Source organism: Mercenaria mercenaria, chromosome 1 (genome assembly GCF_021730395.1).
Source record: "Mercenaria mercenaria strain notata chromosome 1, MADL_Memer_1, whole genome shotgun sequence".
Classification (NCBI taxonomy): Eukaryota; Metazoa; Mollusca; class Bivalvia; order Venerida; family Veneridae; genus Mercenaria; species Mercenaria mercenaria.
In genome coordinates, this window is record NC_069361.1 from 9,596,746 (window position 1) to 9,620,628 (window position 23,883).

At 36.5% G+C, this 23,883-nt stretch overlaps 1 protein-coding gene across 1 annotated transcript in view; it reads right to left on the minus strand.

The window, feature by feature from the left end:
- Nucleotides 1–23,883, minus strand: part of LOC123545026 (WD repeat-containing protein 81-like) — a 104,349-nt gene that overhangs the window by 1,979 nt on the left and 78,487 nt on the right. Inside the window, exon 28 of the mRNA XM_045331254.2 lies at nt 66–8,389. Coding sequence (XP_045187189.2) covers nt 8,261–8,389 — 129 coding nt within the window. The 3' untranslated portion in view covers nt 66–8,260. The remainder of the gene's footprint in view (nt 1–65; nt 8,390–23,883) is intronic.

The following is a 23,883-nucleotide window of genomic DNA, read 5'->3' on the forward strand; positions in this document are numbered from 1 at the left end:
GATACTGGAGATGTACCTGTATCTCGGATACTGGAGATATACCTGTATCTCGGATATGGATGTACCTGTATCTCGGATACTGGAGATGCACCTGTTTTCAGGACAGTTGTACTGTATCTCGGATAGAGATGATATAATTGTATCTTAGTTAGAGAAGATGATCGTGTATCTTGGATACAGAAGTACCTGTTCAGCAATGCTGTTCTACAAACAGAAATAACAATACATCACAGTAAAACAGTTTGGTCCACAATTATTACAAATGATAGACAAAATATATAAAATAATATAAAAAGTCTGTACCAATTCCAGAAATTCAACTTTGTTACAAGAAATGCTGCTTTCACAACTACATGTAATCATTTAAGCTGCTCTATTGACATATTTTCAACACACAACATCTTACTGCATGTCAGTCAAACATTTAAACAAGTGGAATTTTGCTGAGAAATGTACACACTTTTATTTTTTGTTGACTAGGTAGTTTGTACAGAGAAAAGTACTGTTTATGATGATTTCAACTTTTAGAACAGTGAGTATTTTAAAAATATAATCAATTTTGTTCAATTTAAATATACTTTCTAATTTTAAGTTCACAAATAAATGTAAAAGTTAACTAGAAGATGCTTTTGTAGAAAAGCGCATGTCTCCCCATAGTAGTAACATGCAGCAAGTCAATATGGGACAGAAGCGAAAATCAAACTGACACTGACGGTTCACTTTGGGACTAAAATGCAACAGGGATCATCTACTCGACTTGTCAAATCATCCCATGAAGTTTCAATGTTCTGGGTCAAGTAGTTTGGAAATGGTTTTCCATGTTCTGGCCCCTGTGACCTTCACCTTTGACAGAATGACCCCAAAATCAATCGGGGTCATCTACTATGCTTGTCTAATCAACCTATAAAACATTCTGGGTGGTCCTCAAGTTATTGATCAAAAACGGTTTTCCATGTTCAGTCCCCTGTGACCTTGACCTTTGGTGAAGTGACCCTAAAAACAATAGGGGTTGTCCACTCCATAAGCCTATGAAGTTTGAAGGTTCTATGTCAACTGGTTCACCAGTTATTGCTCGGAAATGAAGTGTGATGGACGGACAGATGTAGGGGGAGACATAAATATAATGTGCTAAGACACCATACATGTGATACGTCCCGGTTTGTCCGGGTTGTCCCGGAAATTACATACTCGTCCCGGTGTCCCGGACAGTCTTAAAATGTCCCGGAAAAATAAAAATACAGAAACAAATAAAAACAACCCCCCAAAAAACTTGTTTTTGTCTATAATTTGTTAAATTTTACACAATAAACAGTCCCCGTTGTCACACTGTTTATTCCTAATCACTTTCATGCCCTCGAGCGGGCGAGCGGGACACGTGTTGATTAAGCCTGCTTTGATCATGCGACGATCTTTTGATGACACTGATTAAGTTACAGTCAGTTATTATGATGACCCTGATTAAGAACTGACAGGATTATGCAATCAATAATTGTTTTATGATAGTTAAATTAGGAACAATAGTCGTAAATCTCTTTGTTTTTAGCACGTTGGCGGTAAAGCTACATGTAGCCTTTATGGAAGAGATTATTGAAAACGGTCAATTAAACGATAATTATTTTAAAAGGTTGTAATTATTAAATTATTTAAGATCTAGATCGATTGTCACACATATTTTAAATTAAAATGCTGAATGCCTTTGCCGACCGACCCATGAAAATTGACCCGACTCCAAATATTTTATATTGTCGATTTTATCTACAAGATTTATTTTATTCCTTTAAGGATTCATTTAATTATTAGATAAATGTTTAAGGTTTAGAATGATACCAAATTAGCTAGAATCTAAATCACGATGACCAGGTTGATTCTTCGTATATAGTAAGTCTCCTAATTCTGTTCACCTCGGGAACGCAATAAATTCACGTGCCGAACTATAGATGTATTACCCGTATACATGTATTTACCTCCCTTAGAACGCTAGACGACATTTGCCGCAAATTAATACAAGCGAGCGAACAATGTTTAGTCTCGGGAAACTACATGTATATTATGATATTTTTGCATGAAACAGATGAATACCAATGTCACGGTGTATGTCCCGGACAAAAGGTAAAAATCCCGGAAATTTTAACTCAGAATCCCGGAAACGTTCTGAAAAATTATGGCATGTATGTAAGACACAGAAATGTAAATGTGACAATTATACACTGACTAAAATATTCATAAACAACAAAATGAAAAAGAAAACAAAAGTTGCTGTAAAAAGTTAGACCTGCAATCTAGATGTTACTACAATAATTATTGTTAAAATCACATCTGATAAAATCACTACATTGTATTGCAAAGTTAATATCTGTTGGCATGATATAATCTTCACATCAAAAGATGACAAAAGATGATCTTAGTTGAAGAAGGACTAACTTTCATTACAGTCAGGCAAGACTAATATAACAGAGCTATTGTAATAGAACAAATTAAAATTTTATTCTCACAATGATAACACTTTCGCTGAATATTCAAAGTAAACAGCTAAAATTATAAATATTTTTTAACCAAGTGTTATTTAAGTTAGGTTAGTATATTTGATGAGAAGGATGTCTTGTGTGAAGTTTCAATACAATATCTGTTTATTAGATACAGCTTGACAGTTGCAAGCAAAGTTTTAAGACTGAAAAAAGCTATAATTTATATCTGATTTAACAAAGAAATATCTAACTTGGTTATTTCAGTTGGTCTAATGACTGTGTTTGTTTGTATATAAGTTTATTTATAGTCACCACCAGTAACCCATATGGGTGACTCCTCCAGAAGACTGACATTAATGTTAGTTGGAGGATAGTGCAAGATACAGAAGATGCTCCAATTCCAGAAGCTTCCCTGGTTCTTTAGCATGCCAGGTGTAAAGCACCCATACACAGGACTCTTATCCCAGTGTTAGTAATTTTTAGTTGGAGAAGCGGGGGCTCGAACTCGTGACTCCTGGTTTCATAGTCAAACAGTATTACCACTGGACTACAAGTTCCGCTCTTAATGACTGTGAAGCCTTTTGATCCAATATATGAAATGGTTACTGAGATATAGCCTAGAATACAAATCAAAGTGTGATACAGACGCCTAGACAAGTAGAATAACTCCTCATTGTTTTTTTTTATAATCAAGCTAACAATTAACTTGCTACAAACTGATTTACAATTTGAAATACATACCCCTTAACTTACCAAATTTATACAAAATTAACAATTTTCATTAAGTTCAATATTGTTCTATATGATTATATGATTGTTACATAAATGTCAATTCTGCGATATTGCTACATAAAATATAGTACAAAATATTCAATATCTAGGGTGAACATATTTAAAAAAATATTGCACATACTGGCAGAAATGCCAAATTTGACATTATTAATTAAACACATTTATTATGACAACTGACTCAGCTTTTTGGCAAACTATCTTCACTTTAATTTGAGAAAAAAAGAAGCAGACGCCCATATCAAAGAAACACTATGATTTTCTCTATATATAAAACTCTTGGAAAATTGAATAGAAACTCTGAATATCCATACAGCTTTCAGACTAGTGTTGAAAGCCTTAAAACTTATGGAGACAATAAAAGATATATCATTAAGATTTGACAAAAAAGATTGCAGAACCATCAAGATGACCAGATGTGACAGAAGCTACTAATGGACAACTAGAGAGAAAAGGTAAAGTCAGAGGAGGTATGGAGAACCACCACACAGAATATGGTCCACTGAAAGTAGGCTTCAGCTTACTGTAGAGGGAGAGGGACAGAGATTGACAGTAAGATATTGGTAAGCATTTATTAATGTTTAAATCTCTCACTCATTTAAGACTTATGTGTGCTTTCACACGTACAGTTAAATGATGTAAGGCTACATTTTGAGTTAATGGTGTTAGACTATATCAAGATAGTCGCTTGCAATGTGCTGAACTTAGACACCTCAGCTTATTGAAACTAGTGCTATTACTGAATGTGATTATAGCTCTGATATAGAGGATGTAAAATGTTGTGATCATGAGCTTAAACTCCAATTGTGTCCTTGACCTTTGACCTACTGACCTCAGCTGTGTATTCTGCATGTCATCTTGATTGAGTTAACATGTGATGCTTGTTTAACTAGAAATGTGTCACAGACACGGATGCCCCCACAAAATGAGAAAGGTCACTGGCATAAGTTATTTATAGTAACTAAGGGAAGTTAATCTTAACAAAAATAAAAAAATCCTAAGTCCACACAAAATCCTTACCAGGTAGAGATCGGTTTAAATACTTCTCAAAATTGGATGTAACATGCATGTTGTACTACAGAAAAGTGGTCTTGTTCTTTCCCTTAAACCAGTAATAAACAAGAGGGCCATGATGGCCCTGTATCGCTCACCTGAGTACCATTGCTTTAACCAAAAAGAAAAAAAATTCTTACAAGGTACAGATGTGTCAAAATACGCCTAAAAATTGGAGGTACCATCCATGTTGTACCACAGAAAAGTGGTCTCGGTTTTTCCCTACGGCCAATAATAAAAAGGTTACTAAATAAGCTATTTATAGTAACATAAAAGGGAAGTAATTAATAAAAAAATTATTGTAAGTGAACAAAAGAAGGATCTGTCAAATAAAAACTAGAGCACTGCAATGCAATGCAAATGCAGAGCAATATACACACAAAACAAAGTCATATGACCTTTGACCCCTAAGTGTGACCTTGACCTTGAAGTGAGCCATCCGAAACATGCGCTCTGCACATCGAAACAATGAGGTGAACATTTGTGTCAGGTTTCTTTGAAATCCTTCAAGGGGTTCAAGAGTTTCAGAGCGGAAGGGAAATTACAAACCAACAGACAGACAGACAGATGGACACTGAGGCGATAATATAATATGTCCATATAAATAGGAATCACCGTATATACATCACCCTTTCTCAAACACACAAACACACACATGGACAGGGGAAACCCCCATTTTATGGTGGGGGCATAATAAAAACTCTTCCAGCATGTATAATACAGTGATTGCTTCCTCAAGCACTGATGGCTCAATCGAGTAACCAATGTGGCTCCTGGCCTGTTTCCATGTTCTATGTTTGGAATGCTTGAAGCCTTGGTTAGCTTTAACATTTTGCTCACTCCCTTGCCACCTCGAGCAATTGTTGCATAAAATAAAGCTATCTGACCTTTGTTCACCAAGTGTGACCTTAAACTTTGACCTTCTGCTTTGGGTTTCGCACTCTTCATATCGACTTGATAAGGTAATCAATCGATACTTGTTTTAAAAAAATTCTTCAAGCAATTTAGCAGACACCTAGCAGAAACAAATTTAAGGTACTTAATTTTTTACCTCCAAGTGTGACCATGACCTTTAACCTAGTGACTCCTGGTCATGCATGATTGTTGATGTATTATGACGGTGAACATACATGTCTAATTAGTTGAACATCCATTACAAAGTATGAAATAAAGCTGTGAACTTTCAGTGTGACCCTGACCTAGTGACCTAGGTTGTTTGATCCATGAGGTAAGCATTCAGTGCTAGTTTTATGAAAATCCTTCCAGCAGTTTAGAAGATATGAAGCAGACATAAAGATTAGCTATTTGACCTACAAAAGTGACCTAGACCTTGACCTAGTGACCTAGGTCATATCTGATTCTCATTACATTATGTTGAAAATTCATGAGTAGTTATTTTTAAAAATTCCTTAAAAAAGACAGGAATTTTGGTCAGACAGGCAGGTTTCCTTTTCTATTTTTCATTTGAAATTTCTGACAAGTGTTTTGCAAGTCCCACTGATATTTCTTCATTTCTTACAAAAAAACCCAGCTGGTTACGTCTTCAGTATCCAGTGACTGTAGAAATAGCTGCATAATTTTGACGATGTTTTCACCTTAACCCATGCTATGTGGCAAGTATAATTTTATGCATGATCATTTACAGACACCCAATAACATCACCAAACAATCTCACTGAGTTTTTACCATACATGCTTTTGCATACAAAGAATTCAATTACATTTCTTCACCTGGGTTCCACAGATTACACACTAACAAAAAGTAAATATCAGTTAACAAATACAAGAGCATAAAACTGTCACTTCCTGAAGTGTTCAGGTATTAACTTTGGGTCAAAACTAGAATCTAATTAAATGGCTGTTAATTAATATAATTTTACACAGAATATTAACAATATAACTGGTGTATATATATCTGCATGTAAGGGTAATGACATCATCCTCTCATCTAACTAAATACTGGCAAAAATGCAAACTGGCCAAATATTTTGTTATCAATGCCACTTCATTTAATGTTTAAATGCTGGAAAATTGTTCAAACATTCGCTACACAAATATGTATAATTATATCTTGGTTAACATGGTACTATATCTGGCTTTCAAAACTAGAAAATATCTATAACTAGAGTTGTCACAGAAGTGACGAATTATACCCCCATAATATGGCCTTGTCACAGAACTAAGCCAATGTCAAAGCTGAACTTACTTGACCTTTGACCTACTGACCTCAAAATCAATAGAGGTCATCTGCTGGTCATGATCAACCTCCCTATGAAGTTTCAAGATCCTCGGCCCAAGCGTTCTCAAGTTACTGTCCGAAAAATGTTTAAATGTTCCAGGTCACTCTGACCTTTGACCTTTGGAACTCAAAATCATTAAAGGTCATCTGCTGGTCATGACCCACCTCCCTATTAAGTTTCGTGATCCTAGTCCCAAGCGTTCTGAAGTTATTGTCCGGAAACAGTTTAAATCTTCCAAGTCGCTGTAACCTTGACCTTTGACCTACTGACCTCAAAATCAATAGGGGTCATCTGCTGGTGCTAACCAACCTCCCTATCGATTTTCATGATCCTAGGCCCAAGCATTCTCAAGTTATCATCCGGAAACTGTTTAACTGTTTTGTATTATTGTGACCTTGACCTTTGACCTACTAGCCTCAAAGTCGAATGTGACCTGAATTCAATCATGTTACACCTGTGTACAAAAATTTATGATCCTAGGCCCAAGCGTTCTCAAGTTATCATCCGGAAACCATTTAACTGTTCCGAGTCACTGTGACCTTGACTTTTGACCTACAGACCTCAAAGTCGAACTTGACCTGTATTTTATGATGTTACACCTGTGTACCAAAAATTATTTAAATCGGTCAAGCCTTTCATGAGTTATCATCTGGAAACTGTTTTACTGTTCAGGGTCACTGTGACCTTGATATTTGACCTACTGGCCCCAAATTCGAACTTGACCTGTATTTTCTGATGTTGCACCTGTGGACCACAAATTATTTAAATCGGTCAAGCCTTTCAAGAGTTATCATCTGGCCGACCGACCGCCAAGCTCACTCCTATATACACCCCTCAAACTTCGTTTTGTGGGGGTATAATTATACAAGGAGGTAAAGTTAGTACCCACAAGCCTGGCATTATACACCAGTACCTAACATCTGGGTTGGCAGACGTACAGAGATGAAATAAAACAAAGTATCACTTAAACTTTACATTATAACCAATGATAACCATCTGTGACTGATATTATAACACAGGTGAATATAAATAGTGATTCCTTTTTGAATTATAGAAGATATATAAAAATATCTTTCATACGATCTTTGACTTAATATCTAAAGGTTATGAAAACTTACGTTCTATCTAATATGGCACTGGGGAAATAAAAACGCTTCAGGTAGAACAGTTTTAACAAATCATAAAAGATATAAAAATACATTTCGTGGGCTGAGCGCGAAACTATTGTAACTATATATAAATAAAGAACAAGATACAATAGTTTCGCGCTCAGCCCTCGATTTACTGACGTAACTGTAAGGAAGTCTGACTAAAGAATACCAATAAATACATTCCTTTCAATCATTTTATCTGAATATAATACCATTCACTACCTAATGGGTGTAATTACCTATCCCTAGTTCTAACTATGGAGTAATATCCGATAATGTCATGGCTGTATTAAGAGGTAATTGTGCAAAGTCACTAACTAATCACATGACAATAGAAAACTGACTTGTCCAGTATAATTACAAACGTAGAACTAAAACTACATTTAATCTCTTTCTTTTGCTGTGAAATAAACTAGAAATGAAATGCTATGTAAGACATTCACGCAGAGCTGATGAAGGTTCAAGATCCTTGACAGCAGAGAAATTATGAGAGCAGCCTTATGGCAGGACATGCAGACCTTGGGTGATGCGTTTAAGGTTCAAGTTCCCTGTCTGTAGAGAAATTAACATAACAGCTTTATGTTGCCATTGTCAGCACCTAGCAGTAATGTTCTATTGAGAGGCAGAATTTCCATACTGGTCAGCACCCCTTTAAATACTTCAGACCTCAGCTTGGTTGATGAGAAGTTTGCCTAAAACATAAAACGAGCATTTTCTGGTATTTCATAAACAGATTGATGTTTCACAAAGTAAATATGTTATCTCCTATATAAATGATGAAAAGTCCTTATCTTATAATGTTAAGTATAATATACAGATAACAGTACAATAATTCTGCAGTTTTTAATTGTAGTGTTAGACAACAAGAGGGCCTTGATGGCCCTATATCACTCACCTGTGTTTAGTTGCTTACTTAAACAAATGTCACTAACAAAAACTAGGTGAGTAGGTCATCATGGTTAAGATTATTCAAGATAACTACTGAAATCTGTTTAGAAATTAAACTGGTGGTCCAAATTTCTTTGCTGTAGCTTAAAAAACAAGAAAGTAGGTCAGTAGTTCAGGATTAAGAATATTAAAGATGAGTATTGAAATCAGTATCAAAAGTTATAAACGTGGTCCAAATTTCTATGCTATACCTTCAACAAGAGGGCCATGATGGCCCTGTATCGTTCACCTGAGTTTAGTTCTTGCTTAAACTAATTTCTTTGCTTTATCTTCACTAAAGCCCCCATCACACCAAACTAGTTCTCAAAACGTCCCAACCCGTCCTAAAATATTGCAAAACGGGTTGCGATCTGGCTAGAACGTTTGTACTTTGGCCAGAAAATATCCATAATGCAATGTAGTTAGTTCTTAAACAGTTCTCGATACATCCATCGCGTCTTTATCCCGTCTGAAGTCAGTTAATAGTAAGTTCTGTTCGGAAAAAATGCCCGTTCACCTCATGTGGACACCATTTGTAGGCAGTCCAAGTTTGTCTGTAGTCAGATTAAAGAAGTTCGTAACTAGTCCTACTTCGTTCCGAGTACGTCGAAATACGTTCTAACTAGTTGTTAACTCAACCAACTCGTTCACAGACAGTTTAACTCGTTCTGATTACGTCCTCATCTCTCCCTAGTATGTTCAGAACGTAAATTGCAATCACGTTCTGATCCGATGGTTAGTAAAAGCAATCACGTTTCGCCCAGTTCTCATTCTCATCTGTCTTTTCAACCTCTCAAGACACACAAAAAAAAATCCACAGCAATTGGCAAATATGACTGCAAAGAAAAGTAAAGCCAAACAGAGACGGGGTGTAAAGTGTTAAAGCAGTAAAAGATCAATGTCTCACAGAAGTCTCAAAAGAGTCTCCCGAGTCAGCCCCTGAATGTGAAAGTCGAGAGGATGAGCATCGTAATTTATTCCCTGTACCTTTTGACGACTCTGTCTCCAAGTCCGAGGATGAAGGAGGACAGAGTCAGAAACTAAAGAAGAAAAAAGCAAAGGCAAAAACTTGACTAAACCTTGTGCCCAAATCTTGAACCTGTACGGTAACAGCATGTATTTATACTCTAACTTGTGTAAATGTACTGCAGACGGGATCGACGTTGTAGGAACTGTGAATAAACGTACTAAACGTACTAAAAACGTGCAGAGCGTGCTTAGAATGTATTGCAAATTCATAGAACTATTTAGAAACGAATTGAAAAGTTAGTATTTTATTTTGATCGTATTCAGACGGAATAACGATGCACTAAAGATGTAATGCGGTCGAGTTAAGTCTTTCTAACCAGTTAAATGAGCTACAAACGGATCCGGTCGGTGTGCACACGTACTTGAATTGATGCCCGATCGCATTACGTCATACCACGTCTCTAGTATGATCGAAGTACGGCGGATCAGTTCTTAGTACGTCCATCTCGTTTGAAGTACGTTGTCAGTCCGTCTAACTGTAGGATGGAATGATCGGCAGAAATTTTTTAGTAGGCTCAAAGTTCTGGAGCACCATTCCCGTTCAACCCTGTCTGAGCCAGTCCATAAAGTTCTTAGAAAGACTGTAGAGCGTCACTACTATGTCTGTTCCGTTGCCACACAGTTTGAGCCCGTTCAGCTACATTTTTTAGAACGTACTGAAAACAAGCTTGGTGTGATGGGGGTATAACAAAAACTAGGTGAGTAGGTTATGGTAAAGATTTTTCAAGATAACTACTAAAATCTATTTAACAAGAGCACCGCCTTGCGGGTGCTGACGCTCATCTGATTTTTTTTGTGTAATAGAAATATTGTCCTACCCATGATTTTCTAAGTCTAAAAAGGGCCATCATTCTTGCAAAAAGCAGGTTAGAGTTATGTTTCTTGATGTTTAGTGTCCACTTATGATGGTGAAAAACTGTTGCAAGTTTTAAAGCAATAGCTTTGATAGTTTATGAGAAAAGTTGACTTAAACATAATACTCAACCAAGAAAATTATTTTCTAAGTCCAAAAAGGGCAATAATTATTGCAAAAAGCAGGATGGAGTTACGTTGCTTGCTGTACAGGGTCAGCTTATGATGGTCAACAAGTGTTGCAAGTTTCAAAGCAATAGCTTTGATAGTTTAAGAGAAAAAGTTGACCTAAACATAAAACTTAACCAAGAAATCTGATATTTTCTAAGTCCAAAAGGGGCAATAAATCTTGCAAAAAGCAGGATGGAGTTATGTTTCTTGCTGTACAGGGTCAACTTATGATGGTGAACAAGTGTTGCAAGTTTTAAAGCAATAGCTTTGATAGTTTAGAATAAAAGCTGACCTAAACATAAAACTTAACCAAGAAAACTGATTTTCTAAGTCCAAAAGGGGCAATAAATCTTGCAAAAAGCAAGATGGAGTTATGTTTCTTGATGTACAGGGTCTGCTTATGATGGTGAACAAGTATTCCAAGTTTCAAAGCAATAGCTTTGATAGTTTAGGAGAAAAGTTGACCTAAACATAAAACTTAACCAAGAAATCTGATATTTTCTAAGTACAAAAGGGGCCATAAATCTTGCAAAAAGCAAGATGGAGTTATGTTTCTTGCTATACAGGGTCAGCTTATGATGGTGAACAAGTATTCCAAGTTTCAAAGCAATAGCTTTGATAGTTTAGGAGAAAAGGTGACCTAAACATAAAACTTAACCAGGCAACGCCGACGCAGACGCCGACGCCGACGCCGACGCCGACGCCGACAACCGCTCAAGTGATGACAATAACTCATCATTTTTTTTCAAAAAATCAGATGAGCTAAAAATTAAACTTGTGGTTCAAATTTCTTTGTTGTAACTTCAAAAACAAGAAAGTTGGTCAGTAGTTCAAGGGTAAATATTAAAGATGAGAATTGAAATCAGTTTCAAAAGTTATAAAATGGTCCTAATTTTTATGTTGTACCTTCTAAAACAAGGAAGTAGGTCAGAAGGTCATGATTAAGACAATTCAAGATGAATATTGAAATCTGTATCAAACATTATGCTTGCGGTCCAAATTTCTTTGCCACTTCTTCAAAAACAAGTAAAACAAGGGACCACCCGGGCATGGCCTATACTGACCCCCAGGGTCATGATTTGAACAATCTTGGTAGAGAACCACTAGAGCATAACACATACTAAATATCTAAGCTCTGGGCCTTATGGTTTAAGAACGTAATTTTTTTAAAGCCTTTCCCTGTACAAGTCTATTTAAACCATGTGCCCCCGGGGCAGGGCCATATTTGACCCCAGGGGGATAATTTGAATATTCTTGGTAGAGAACCTCTAGATGATGCTACATACCAAATATCAAAGCCTTAGGCCCAGTGGTTTTGGACAAGAAGATCTGCAAAGTTTTTCCCTATATAAGTTTACATAAACCATGTGATCACCTGGACGAGGCCATATTTGACCATAAGGGGATAATTTGAACAATCTTGGTAGAGGACCACTAGATGATGCAACATATCAAATATCAAAGCCCTAGGACCAGTTGTTTTGGACAAAAAGATTTTCAAAGTTTTCACTATATAAGTCTATGTAAACCATGAGAATCCCCAGGGCGGAGCTATATTAGATTCTAGGGGGATAATTTAGACAATCTTGGTAGAGGACCACTAGATGATGCTACATACAAAATATCAAAGCCCTAGGCCCTGTGGTTTTGGACAAGAAGATTTTCAGAGTTTTTCCCTATATAAGTCTATGTAAACCATGTGACCCCAAGGGCAGAGCCATATTTGACCCTAGGGGGATAATTTGAACAATCTTGGTAGAGGACCACTAGATGATGCTACATATCGAATATAAATGCCTTATGACTGGTGGTTTTGGACAAGAAGATTTTTAAAGTTTTTCCTTGACAACCAGAGTTCATTTTGGAATTCAATTCTTTGAATAATTTTTAAAGAAGAACATCCGAGGAACATCCCTGTGAAGTTTTATCAAAATTGGTCTGGTGGTTTAGGAGGAGATGTTGTTTAAAGTAAAGTGTGGACTGACGGATGAACGCCGAACAGACGAACGCCGGGTGGAGAGTGATCACAATAGCTCACCCTGAGCACATCGTGCTTAGATGGCCTCAAATAAAAAGCTGTTAAATCAATACTTGTCAGAAAAAAAAAAGTTTAAATTAAAGTAGTTTTATTTGGCACCTTTTCCAAACTTCCTTGTTTAGTGAAACTTCCGTTACTAGTAGTCAATAAACAAGGAGTTCACTTCTTAAGTTTAAAATGAAAATGAGAGTCATTTTACTTGTAACACTGATTCCTTATTTATCTGTTCTAAATGCAGAAAATGTTTTAAGGAGAAAATGTAGACAGGATGACAATGTATCTATTGTGTGTAACCACATACCTGAGGATATTCCAACAGGAATTTTAAAATTTCGCCTAGATAAAGAAACACCAGACACTCTGGTACTGAATACTTCAACTTTTATGGATGAAAATTGGAGAAAATTACAATATTTGGAATTTACTGAAGATGAATATACACATTTGGTATTTCTAGATGGTTGTTTTAACCAACTGAAGTCACTACAGGAGCTCCATATACGTGTTTGGTACCCACAAATATTTCAGAACTCTTTTTCTGGGTTGGACCACGTGAAAACACTAGAGTTCAATGGCTGTGGGAACCTCACAATTGAAGATTTGAAACTAGCAATAAATGGATCAAATATACTCCTAGGATTGAAAAAAATTGCTCTATCTAACTGGAACTTGTACATAGGTACATATGCTTTTGATGACAACTTAGTAGAAACTCTACTTCCAAGAAACATAACCAACATTGACATCAGCAAGTCCCAAGTATCCGATTTAGATGTTATATCAGTGATGAAATTTAAATACTTAGAAGTTTTCAATGCATCCTATACAACAATTGGCAATTTTGATGATTCTTCACTGTCAGCAGATGTTGCAAAACATCTTCAAGTATTTGATCTATATCATGCTTTACTGCCAAAAGAAGCAATGCCTTTCCTACCTGGCAAACTAGTGATTTGCAACATCACTTTACTCTTTTCTAGGGCTCGTTTTAGGGATTTACAAAGAATGTTTGCCCCAAAAACTGTCAACATCAGTGGTGTTGTACCACATTTAACTTCTTTCTGGTTATATAATATTACAATGCAAATAGACATAGATCCCAAATGGTATACAAAGACTATTAAACTACAACAAAATAACATGAAACGAGTTGATGTTCGACTGCTTTGTGGTAAGTTCTATTTTTCTGCAATTCAGAACCTTGATATATCGGACAATGGAATGGAATTTTTGCATCCAACATTCCTGTCCTGTTTCCGAAACCTCAGGCGCTTAGACTTATCTAAAAACCAGTTGTTCAAAATGGTCGATGAAGACAGTGTTTTGTTTCAGAATCTGTTTTCAGGACTAAGATATTTAAAACTAATTCGACTGTCAGCTAACGGATTACAAAAAATTCCTTCCAAACTCTTTAAAAATCAACACTCTATTGAAGTAGCTGACCTTTCGTTTAACAAACTGGAGCAGCTGACCTTCAACTTAAATGACCTTGAAAATCTGAAAGTTCTTGACTTACAAGGTAACAACATTCATATTCTGGATTCTCTGTCTATAAACTGTTTAAACACTATTCCACAAGGAAGCAAAATAAATTCTTCTAAACCCAATGTGATTTTGAGGTTAAATCCAATTTTGTGCTCAGTTTGTGAAGCTAAACCTTTCATCCAGTGGCTTATATCTACATGTCTCATCAACATGGATTCTCAAAGGCTGAAATGCTTGGATGAAAATGGACAACACAATGACATAAATGTCAACACTGTAGAAATGGTACAGAAAATCTGTGAGCGGAAAACAGTTATAATTTCCATCAGCATTTCAGCAGTAGTGACATTATTTATTTTATTTTCCTGCGCAATAGTCATTTGCAAAAGATACAAGCAAAAGAAAAAGAGTCAAAACAGAACAAATGTCATAAACAATTTAAGAGATGGTGACGGGAAATACAAGTTTGCTGTATTTCTATCATTCAACAGCAAAGACGAAGAATTTGTTCACTCACATATACTGGAGCAACTCAATGAAAACCTACAACTGATGACTGGCATAGACAGAACTCTGGTCTGTACCGGAGACCAGCATTTTCGGCCTGGTTTTAACACCCACGAGGAAACCTTCAGATTGCTTGATGCTGCATCAGTCTTAATCGTTGTAGTTTCGAACAACTTCCTAGCTAGTAACTTTTGTCTCTCTGAACTAGATAAAGGTTATGAGAAGAGAATGCCAATTGTACTGATGCTTAAAGAACAGGTCGATCCTGACGACATGAAGCCAACACTGAAAGCACTCTATCAGAGTAATACCAGAATTCTTTGGAACTTTGAAAGTGGAAAATATGTTCTGAAAACATCATGGGAGAATGTTTGTAAATCTGTTCTAGACCTTATTGTCTGTCAAAAATAAGTTTCTCTGTAAAGTCATTTTGTTGATTTATCTTCTGTAAATAGTTATTTCCACAAACTTTTGTAAAATTTTTATTTGTTTCTATATAAAACAAGAGCTCCACCAAGTTGGGCAATATATGCCTGAAGGGTTACATCAGAGGATGGAAGCAAAATTTAAAGGGAAGTGGCTATTCTTACGGTCCCGTAGGAATAGCCTCGCAGGCTATTCTTACGGCTCTCACGTAAGAATAGTGAAACACCCGCCGGTGGCTATTCCTACGGCTCTCCGTAATTTATTGTAAGTGTAAAATACTTATTTTTAACCGAAATTTGTCAGAAAACGACTGTTGGTTGTACAGATGTAGATGTAAATACATACGTTATTAATACTGAAACACTAATAATATTAAGTGTTTTCAACTAAACCAGTTAGAGAATGATTGATCTATGTTTCGTGTATATACATGCAACAGGGTTTCAGAAATCCCATGTCCGGAGCCCGGGGGCTACCAGAAAATTCTGTCGGGCTACTAAATTTTTTCAGAGCATGCCCGGCGGGCTACCGTGAAACTCCGTATCGAGTAGCCCGGAAATCAATAATCAAGTCTTCAAATATAATTTTGATAGTTGTCTATAATCCCCTTGTTTATCAAGAGATACATGCCCGAGGCTTTAATTATCTTAACACCTACTGTCACAATCGGCAAACAATTAACCATTTAATCGTACCCGCAGGCAAATGTTTACAAAAACATGTGCAAGATTGATTTTAGACTGATCCAATAACATCAAAGTCGCTGATAGCTATTGTTTAAAACAATATGCAAACCAGTCTGAAAATAACGTCATTTTAGCGCCACCTGCCAAAGTGTACTTTCAGTTTCGCTGACCTCAATATTTATCGAGCGATCAGAATCGAAAGACAGATATTTGATATTGAGGCAGTTTAGTGCTTTCACTGACTGTTTATGCTTTTCAATTTAAATACTTGCCTAACCTGCAAAAAATCGACCATGATTTTGCAAAATATCAGAAAGTATACAGAATTTTGGACAAACATTAATTCGGATAAGTGAATACAGTGTCAAGAAACTGAGAGACGTTATAAATGCGGTTCTAGTCTGTTTATTAAAGCAGGCAGATGTTTAGAATCAGACAGGATCAACTTTAAATATTTTTGAGATAAATTACAATTCATACAGCTCTAAGTAAGTTCTAAGGAATTTGTAAGTTTATAAAAATTGATTTGCATTCCTTTTTTAGCCATGTTGCAATAACTATCAGGAGTACTCCTGATAATATTTCTCAGTTTAAAAACATGTAGCTTTATCTTTTAAAATGAGAAAAAGGAGTAATGATTATTGCTATTTAAGAGAACAAAATTGATGACAATGTGCGTATGGCTAAAATTATGAAACCTCTAATAATTTAATCATTCCATCCACTGTAGTATAGAAGCACATAGTAAATAAACCGAAATGGCCATTGTCAAATAAACTTAAATGTTCGGGCTACCAGATTAAAATTTTGGTAGCCCAATGGGCTACCAATAAATTTGCAGATTTCTGAAACCCTGATGCAAGTTTTTCACAACAGTATAAATCTCTTACCACTCTAATCATGTTTATCGCTCTTTAAATTAGTTTCATACTTGACGTTTGATGTGTGTAATGTGTGTACTTGAGGTTTGTCACACATCAGCTTGACATGTTTGCATCAATTTTGACCAGACATTTTACTTGTAACACAATGACCAAGTGTAATTAATGTCATTTCCGAAATCGGTTGAAAATATATCAGTTGAATGACTTCAGTACAATGTATTGTAATACAAAACAGCCGTAGAAATAGCCACTGCCGGGTTTTTCATTATTCTTACGGGAGAGCCGTAAGAATAGCCTGTGAGGCTATTCCTACGGGACCGTAAGAATAGCCACTTCCAATTTAAAGACCTTTACTGTTGAAGCCCAATGGACAGGAACAACAAAGGGAAGAAATTCCAAAAAAAATTCTAAGTCCACAAAAAAAAAAATCCTTACTAGGTACAGGTATGTCAAAATACACCTAACAATTGGAGGTACCAATTTATGTTGTATCACAGAAAAGTCTCAGGTTTTCCCTATGGCCAATAATAAAAAAGTTTCAAAATAAGCTATTTATAGTAACACAAGAGGGTCATGATGACCCTATATCGCTCACCTGTTAAACTTGGCCTTTGAACCATCAACATAAACATTCTAACCAAGTTTCATGAAAATAGAGTCATAGATGTGGCCCCTACAGTGTGAACAAGCTTTTCCTTTGACCTGAGTGGTGACCTAGCTTTTGACTCCATATGACCCAGTTTCAAACTTGGCATGGGATCATCAAGAAAAACATTCTTAACAAGTTTCATGAAGATAGGGTCATAAATATTGCCCATAGAGTGTTAACAAGCTTTTCCTTTGATTTGAGCAGTGACCTAGTTTTTGACCCCCCATGACACATTTTCAAACCTGGGCTAGGAATCATCAAGACAAACGTTCTGACAAAGTTTCATGAAAACAGGGTCATAAATGTGGCCTCAGGAGTGTTAACTAGCTTTCTTTTTGATTTGAACGTTTGACCTAGTTTCTGACCCCATATGACCCAGTTTCGAACCTGGCCTAAGAATTATCAAGATAAACATTCTCACAAAGTTTCATGAAGATAGGGTCATAAAGATGGCCTTTAGGCTGTTAACAAGCTTTTCCTTTGATTTGACCTGATGACCTAGCTTTTGAGCCAGCATGACCCAGTTTTGATCCAGGCCTAGAGATCATGAAGATAAACACTATGTGCAGTTTGTATCAAATCAAAGCATAAATGAAACCTCTATAATGGCTGAAAGGGCCAAAATAGAAAATTTTGCCCTTTTCAGGGGGCAGTAACTCTAGAACTCATAATGGAATCTAGCCAGTTTTCGAAAAGAATCAAGTTCTTATTGTGACTTAAGTTGTGTGTAAGTTCGGTTAAAATCAAATATAAAATGTCACTTCTATCATGTTCACAAGGTAAAAATTAACAAATTTTGGCTCTTTCAGGGGTCAATCAGGGGCCTTAACTCAGGAACCTGTGAATGGATCTGACAGATTCATTATGAAATACAAGAGTTATTGTTGTTAAAGATATTTTGCAAGTTTGTATCAAATCAAACCATAAATGAAGTCTCTATATGGCTGCAAAAGCCATAATTGCAATTTTTGGCCCTTTAAGACCCTTTCACTGTTTATACTATATATCAATGACCTACCATTGCACACAAACAAATCGTCTGTTGACATGTTTGCACATGATAAGACAATGTCTGTGTTTGGTAAAACAGTAATGGAGGTACATAATACACTGCAGACCAACATTGAGATTGTTGATCAATGGTGCAAAGGCAACTCGATGCTTCCAAACGTATTAAAAACTAAAGCTATGTATATAACTGCAAGAATTATTCTCGACAAAGATTTCAATGCTCCGTCATCAGAATTATTTCTTGAACTGACATGGATGACATTTCCTGACAGAATAAAATACAAAAAAGCTATCCTAGTATATAAATCAATAAATATGCACTCGCCTTACTATCTTACTTCAAAATTTAACCACAACCAAACATATGATCGTAAACTTAGATCAAATCAAAACAATGAACTAAAGGTACCAAAACCAAGAATAGAATTTTTTCGTAAATCTTTGAGCTACACTGGACCCACAATCTGGAATAACATACCCAATCATATACGCTCATCTGATACTCTTACAAAATTCAAACAATACTATCTTCAATGGCACTTTTCTCAACCAAAATTACTATCAGAAAATACTTCCTAACAAATTCTTTAAGTTTCTACATGTACAGACTTTTAGTGTATGTCAATAACTTTACCTAGAATATTTTTGTTTGTTTATACATGTATATAATTTTATTTGAGTTCATATTGCTTTTGTTGAAATTGTAGTTATGGATTATATCATAACAGTTGCTGTCATGTTTTGTAAAATTTTCTCTCATTATTGTTTATAATCATGTTTATTGTACTTGTACATATTCATACAGTGGTCCATATTGTTAATTAGATCTGCCAAATATGTCATCCACAATAAATAAAGTCGTTACTTACTTACTTAATTACTTACTTACAACTCCAGAACCCATAATGGGATCTGGCCAGTTTTCAAAAGAAACCGAGATATTATGCCAATGCAAGTTGTGGGCAAGTTTAATTAAAATCAATTGCAAAATGTTGTATCTTAACAGTGTGCGACATTAACTTTTTAACAACGTAGCCAATGGGGCTACGGACTTCCAATTTTTTTGTAGCCCGACAGAATTTTTCGTAGCCCCACTAATTTTTCGCTCAAGAATGAACAAGACTTTCATTCTAGTAATATTTAATTTCTTTCAATATACTGCTGTAGGTTGATGAATACTGATATATTTCAGAAATTTGTATGAGTTTTTCAGAATTGATTTCAAAATCTGAAACAGTGTTCACAAAATTGTGCAGAAAGTCAAAGACACAGAGTCATGAAAAGAGATCTAAACAGCTTTGTAGACATGGTAGACAAGAAATAGCTTGGCAGTAGACTGACCAGGGGTCTAGCTATGCCCATTATTTTTTTTGGGAGAAGTCAATTATCCCTCAAACTGATTTAAGGAGATGTTGGAAGACTCCATTAATTCTTATATTTCTACCTCGACGCTGTGAATTGATTCAATGACCACTCATTTTCTTAGTTACATCATTTTACCATACACATTTATACCAAGTCACCACTTGTGTAAACAGTTTCTCATTCGAATAAAACTGAATTAAAGTAAACTGTGTCAAACCTAGAAATACATATCGGTATTCAAATCAATTCATCCATCAAAGTTAGTTTTACGAAGTTAATACTTTACATGTCGTTCTTTTACCATGGATACCAAATAATTGTGTCTATAATTCCAATTAATTGCATACGTAATTGACAATTCTTTAGAATACGACTACACGTGTTGACAATTAAATGCTAAGTGTCAAAGACGTAACCGCGGCGCTGATTGGCCTATTACAATTGCCTCTGGTGAAACCGATAATTTGATTTGCTTTCAACACTTCTCGCGAAAATCTCACAAGTACCTGAAGTAGGCGGAGCTTAAATTATGCTATCGGCGAGTGTGTATGTGTATTCAACGTACATTATGACATGGTGCAAATTGTCAAAAGATTAGCGGGTGCGCATCCAAAAAAAAAATTCGGGCGACTTGAATTCGCTTTGAGATTGGATTTGAGTGAAGTTTGAAGCTTCAAAGCAACTATTTTGCTCCCACGTTTGCATTGATCTTTTTGATAAATTTATTCCTCAGAATTTTTCATAGCCCGACGGGCTACGGTCTGCCGATTTTCTGTCGCCCGAGCCAAATTTTCGTAGCCATTGGCGATCGGGCTACCGTTAATGTCGCACACTGTATCTACTGTGTTCATAATCCACAAATAGCAAATTTTGACCCTTTAAAGGGCCATAACTCTAGAACCCATGAAGGAATCTGGCCAGTTTTCGAAAGGAATTGAGATATTATGCTAATACAAGTTGTGTGCAAGTTTTGCAAAATGTGGTCTCAATCATGTTTACAAGCCAAAAACAGCAAATTTGGCCCTTTCAGGGGCCATAACTCTAGAACCCATAATCGGATCTGGCCAGTTTTCGAAAGGAACCGAGATATTATGCCAATACAAGTTGTGTGCAACTTTAAATAAAATCAATAATAAAATGTGCTCTCTATCGTGTTCGCAAGCCAAAAATAACAAATTTTGGCCCTTTAAGGGTCCATAACTCTGGAACCCATGATGGGATCTGGCCAGTTTTCAAAAGAACCGAGTATTTATGCCAATAAAAGTTGTGTGCAACTTTGATTAAAATTGATTGCAAATTGTGGTCTCTATCTTGTTCACAATAAATTGCGGACTGAAGACAGACGATGGGCGATCACAAAAGCTCACCCTGTCACTATGTGACATGTGAGCTAAAACCTAGAAAGCAAGCCAGTAGGACAATTCAAGATGAATACTGAAATCTGTATCAAACATTATGCTTGTGGTCCAAATGTCTTTGCCACTGCTTCAAAAACAAACTAGAGTTGTCACAGGAGTGACAAATTATACCCCCACAATATGGCCTTGTCACAGAACTATGCCAATGTCAAATCCGAATTTGCTTGACCTTTGACCTACTGACCACAAAATCAACTAGAATGTGTCTGTAGAACACAGGGTGTGCCCCCCACTGGTACATTTGTCATAAATGAGGGCCAATAATTCAAATGTCTGCAGTCTTAATGGGGTATAGCCTCCACAATCATTTTCTGAAAAGGATTCATTATTCTAGGCCCTTTACTTTTTGAGCTATGAGCATCACAAACAAAATATCCACTATTTTGGTTATTTCACGGGCCATAACTCTGTAATAAGAGCTAAGATTCTCAAGAGGAATGCCAAGTGTGCAAGTTCACATCACGATAAAGACTCCAGCAAGGTTTCCTGAATTTACATCTGATACTTATTGAGCTAGGCACATAATTAGGTGAAAAAGTGCATTTTTTTACTATTTCAGGGGCAATAACTTTAAAAATAGGGGGTGGAGCCAGCCAAAAAATTAGAGGTGTGCAAGTTTATATCATGATAAAGACTTATGCAAGTTTTCAACATTTATATTAAATACTTTTTGAGCTAGTTGCATCACAAGGTGAAAATGTGTATTTTTGACTATTTCAGGGGCCATAACTCTAAAAATAGGGGGCGGACCCAAATGAAAAATAGGAGGTGCCCAAGTTCATATCATGATTAAGACTCATGCAAGTTTTTCATGAATCTATATCAAATACTTTTTGAGCTAGGCATGTCACAAGGTGAAAATGTGCATTTTTGACTATTTCAGGGGCCATAACTCTAAAAATAGGGGGCGGACCCAAATGAAAAATAGGAGGTGCGCAAGTTCATATCATGATTAAGACTCATGCAAGTTTTTCATGAATCTATATCAAATACTTTTTGAGCTAGGCATGTCACAAGGTGAAAATGTGCATTTCTTACTACTTCAGGGGCCATAACTCTGAAAATAGGGGGCCGACCCAAATGAAAAATAGGAGGTGCGCAAGTTCATATCATGATTAAGACCCATGCAAGGTTTCATGATTCTATATCAAATGCTTTTTGAGCTAGGCATGTCACAAGGTGAAAATGCACATTTCTTACTACTTCAGGGGCCATAACTCTGAAAATAGGGGGCAAAGCCAGATGAAAAATAGGAGGTGCGCAAGTTCATATCATAATCAAGATTCATGCAAGGTTTCATGTATCTATATCAAATACTTTTTGAGCTAGGCGTGTCACAAGGTGAAATTGTGCATTTTTGACTATTTCAGGGGCCATAACTCGGAAAATAGGGGGCGAAGCCAGATGAAAAATAGGAGGTGCCCAAGTTCATATCATGATAAACACTCATGCAAGGTTTCATCAACTTGTATCAAATACTTTTCAAGCTAGGCGCGTCACAAACTTCGGACGGACGGATGCACGGACAAGACCAAATCTATATGCCCCCACCACTCATGGGGGGGGGGGGGGGGGGGCACAATAATGGTCATCTGCTAGTCATGATCAACCTCCCTATGAAGTTTGATGATCCCCCGCCCAAGCGTTCTCAAGTTATTGTCTGTAAAAGGTTTAAATGACCTTTGACCTTTCGAACTCAACATCAATATGGGTCATCTGCTTGACATGACCAACCTCCAGATTAAGTTTCCTGATCCTAGTCCCAAGCATTCTCAAGTTATTGTCAAAAAACTGTTTAAATGTTCCGGGTCAGTGTGACCTTGACCTGTGACCTACTGACCTCAGAATCATTAGGAGTCATCTGCTAGTCATAACCAACCTCCCTATCAATTTTCATGATCCTAGGCCCAAGCATTCTCAAGTTATCATCCGGAAACCGTTTAACTGTTCCAAGTCAATGTGACCTTGACCTTTGACCTACTGACCTCAAAGTAGAACTTGACCTGTATTTCATCATGTTACACCTGTGTACCAAAATTTATGATCCTAGGCCCAAGCGTTCTCAAGTTATCATCCGGAAAGCATTTAACTGTTCCGAGTCACTGTGACCTTGACCTTTGACCTACAGACCTCAAAGTTGAACGTGACCTGCATTTCATGATGTTATACCTGTGTACCAAAATTTAATATAGGCCCAAGCGTTCTCAAGTTATCATCCGGAAACCATTTAACTGTTCCGAGTCACTGTGACCTTGACCTTTGACCTACAGACCTCAAAGTCGAACTTGACCTGCATTTCATGATGTTACACCTGTGTACCAAAATTTATGATCCTAGGCCCAAGCGTTCTCAAGTTATCATCCGGAAACCATTTAACTGTTCTGAGTCCCTGTGACCTTGACCTTTGACCTACAGACCTCAAAGTCGAACTTGACCTGCATTTCATGATGTTACACCTGTGTACTCAAATTTATGATCCTAGGCCCAAGTGTTCTCAAGTTATCATCCGGAAACCATTTAACTGTTCTGAGTCCCTGTGACCTTGACCTTTGACCTACAGACCTCAAAGTCGAACTTGACCTGCATTTCATGATGTTACACCTGTGTACCAAAATTTATGATCCTAGGCCCAAGCGTTCTCAAGTTATCATCTGGAAATTGTTTAACTGTTCAGGGTCACTGTGACCTTGACCTTTGACCTACTGACCCCAAATTCAAACTTGACCTGTATTTTCTGA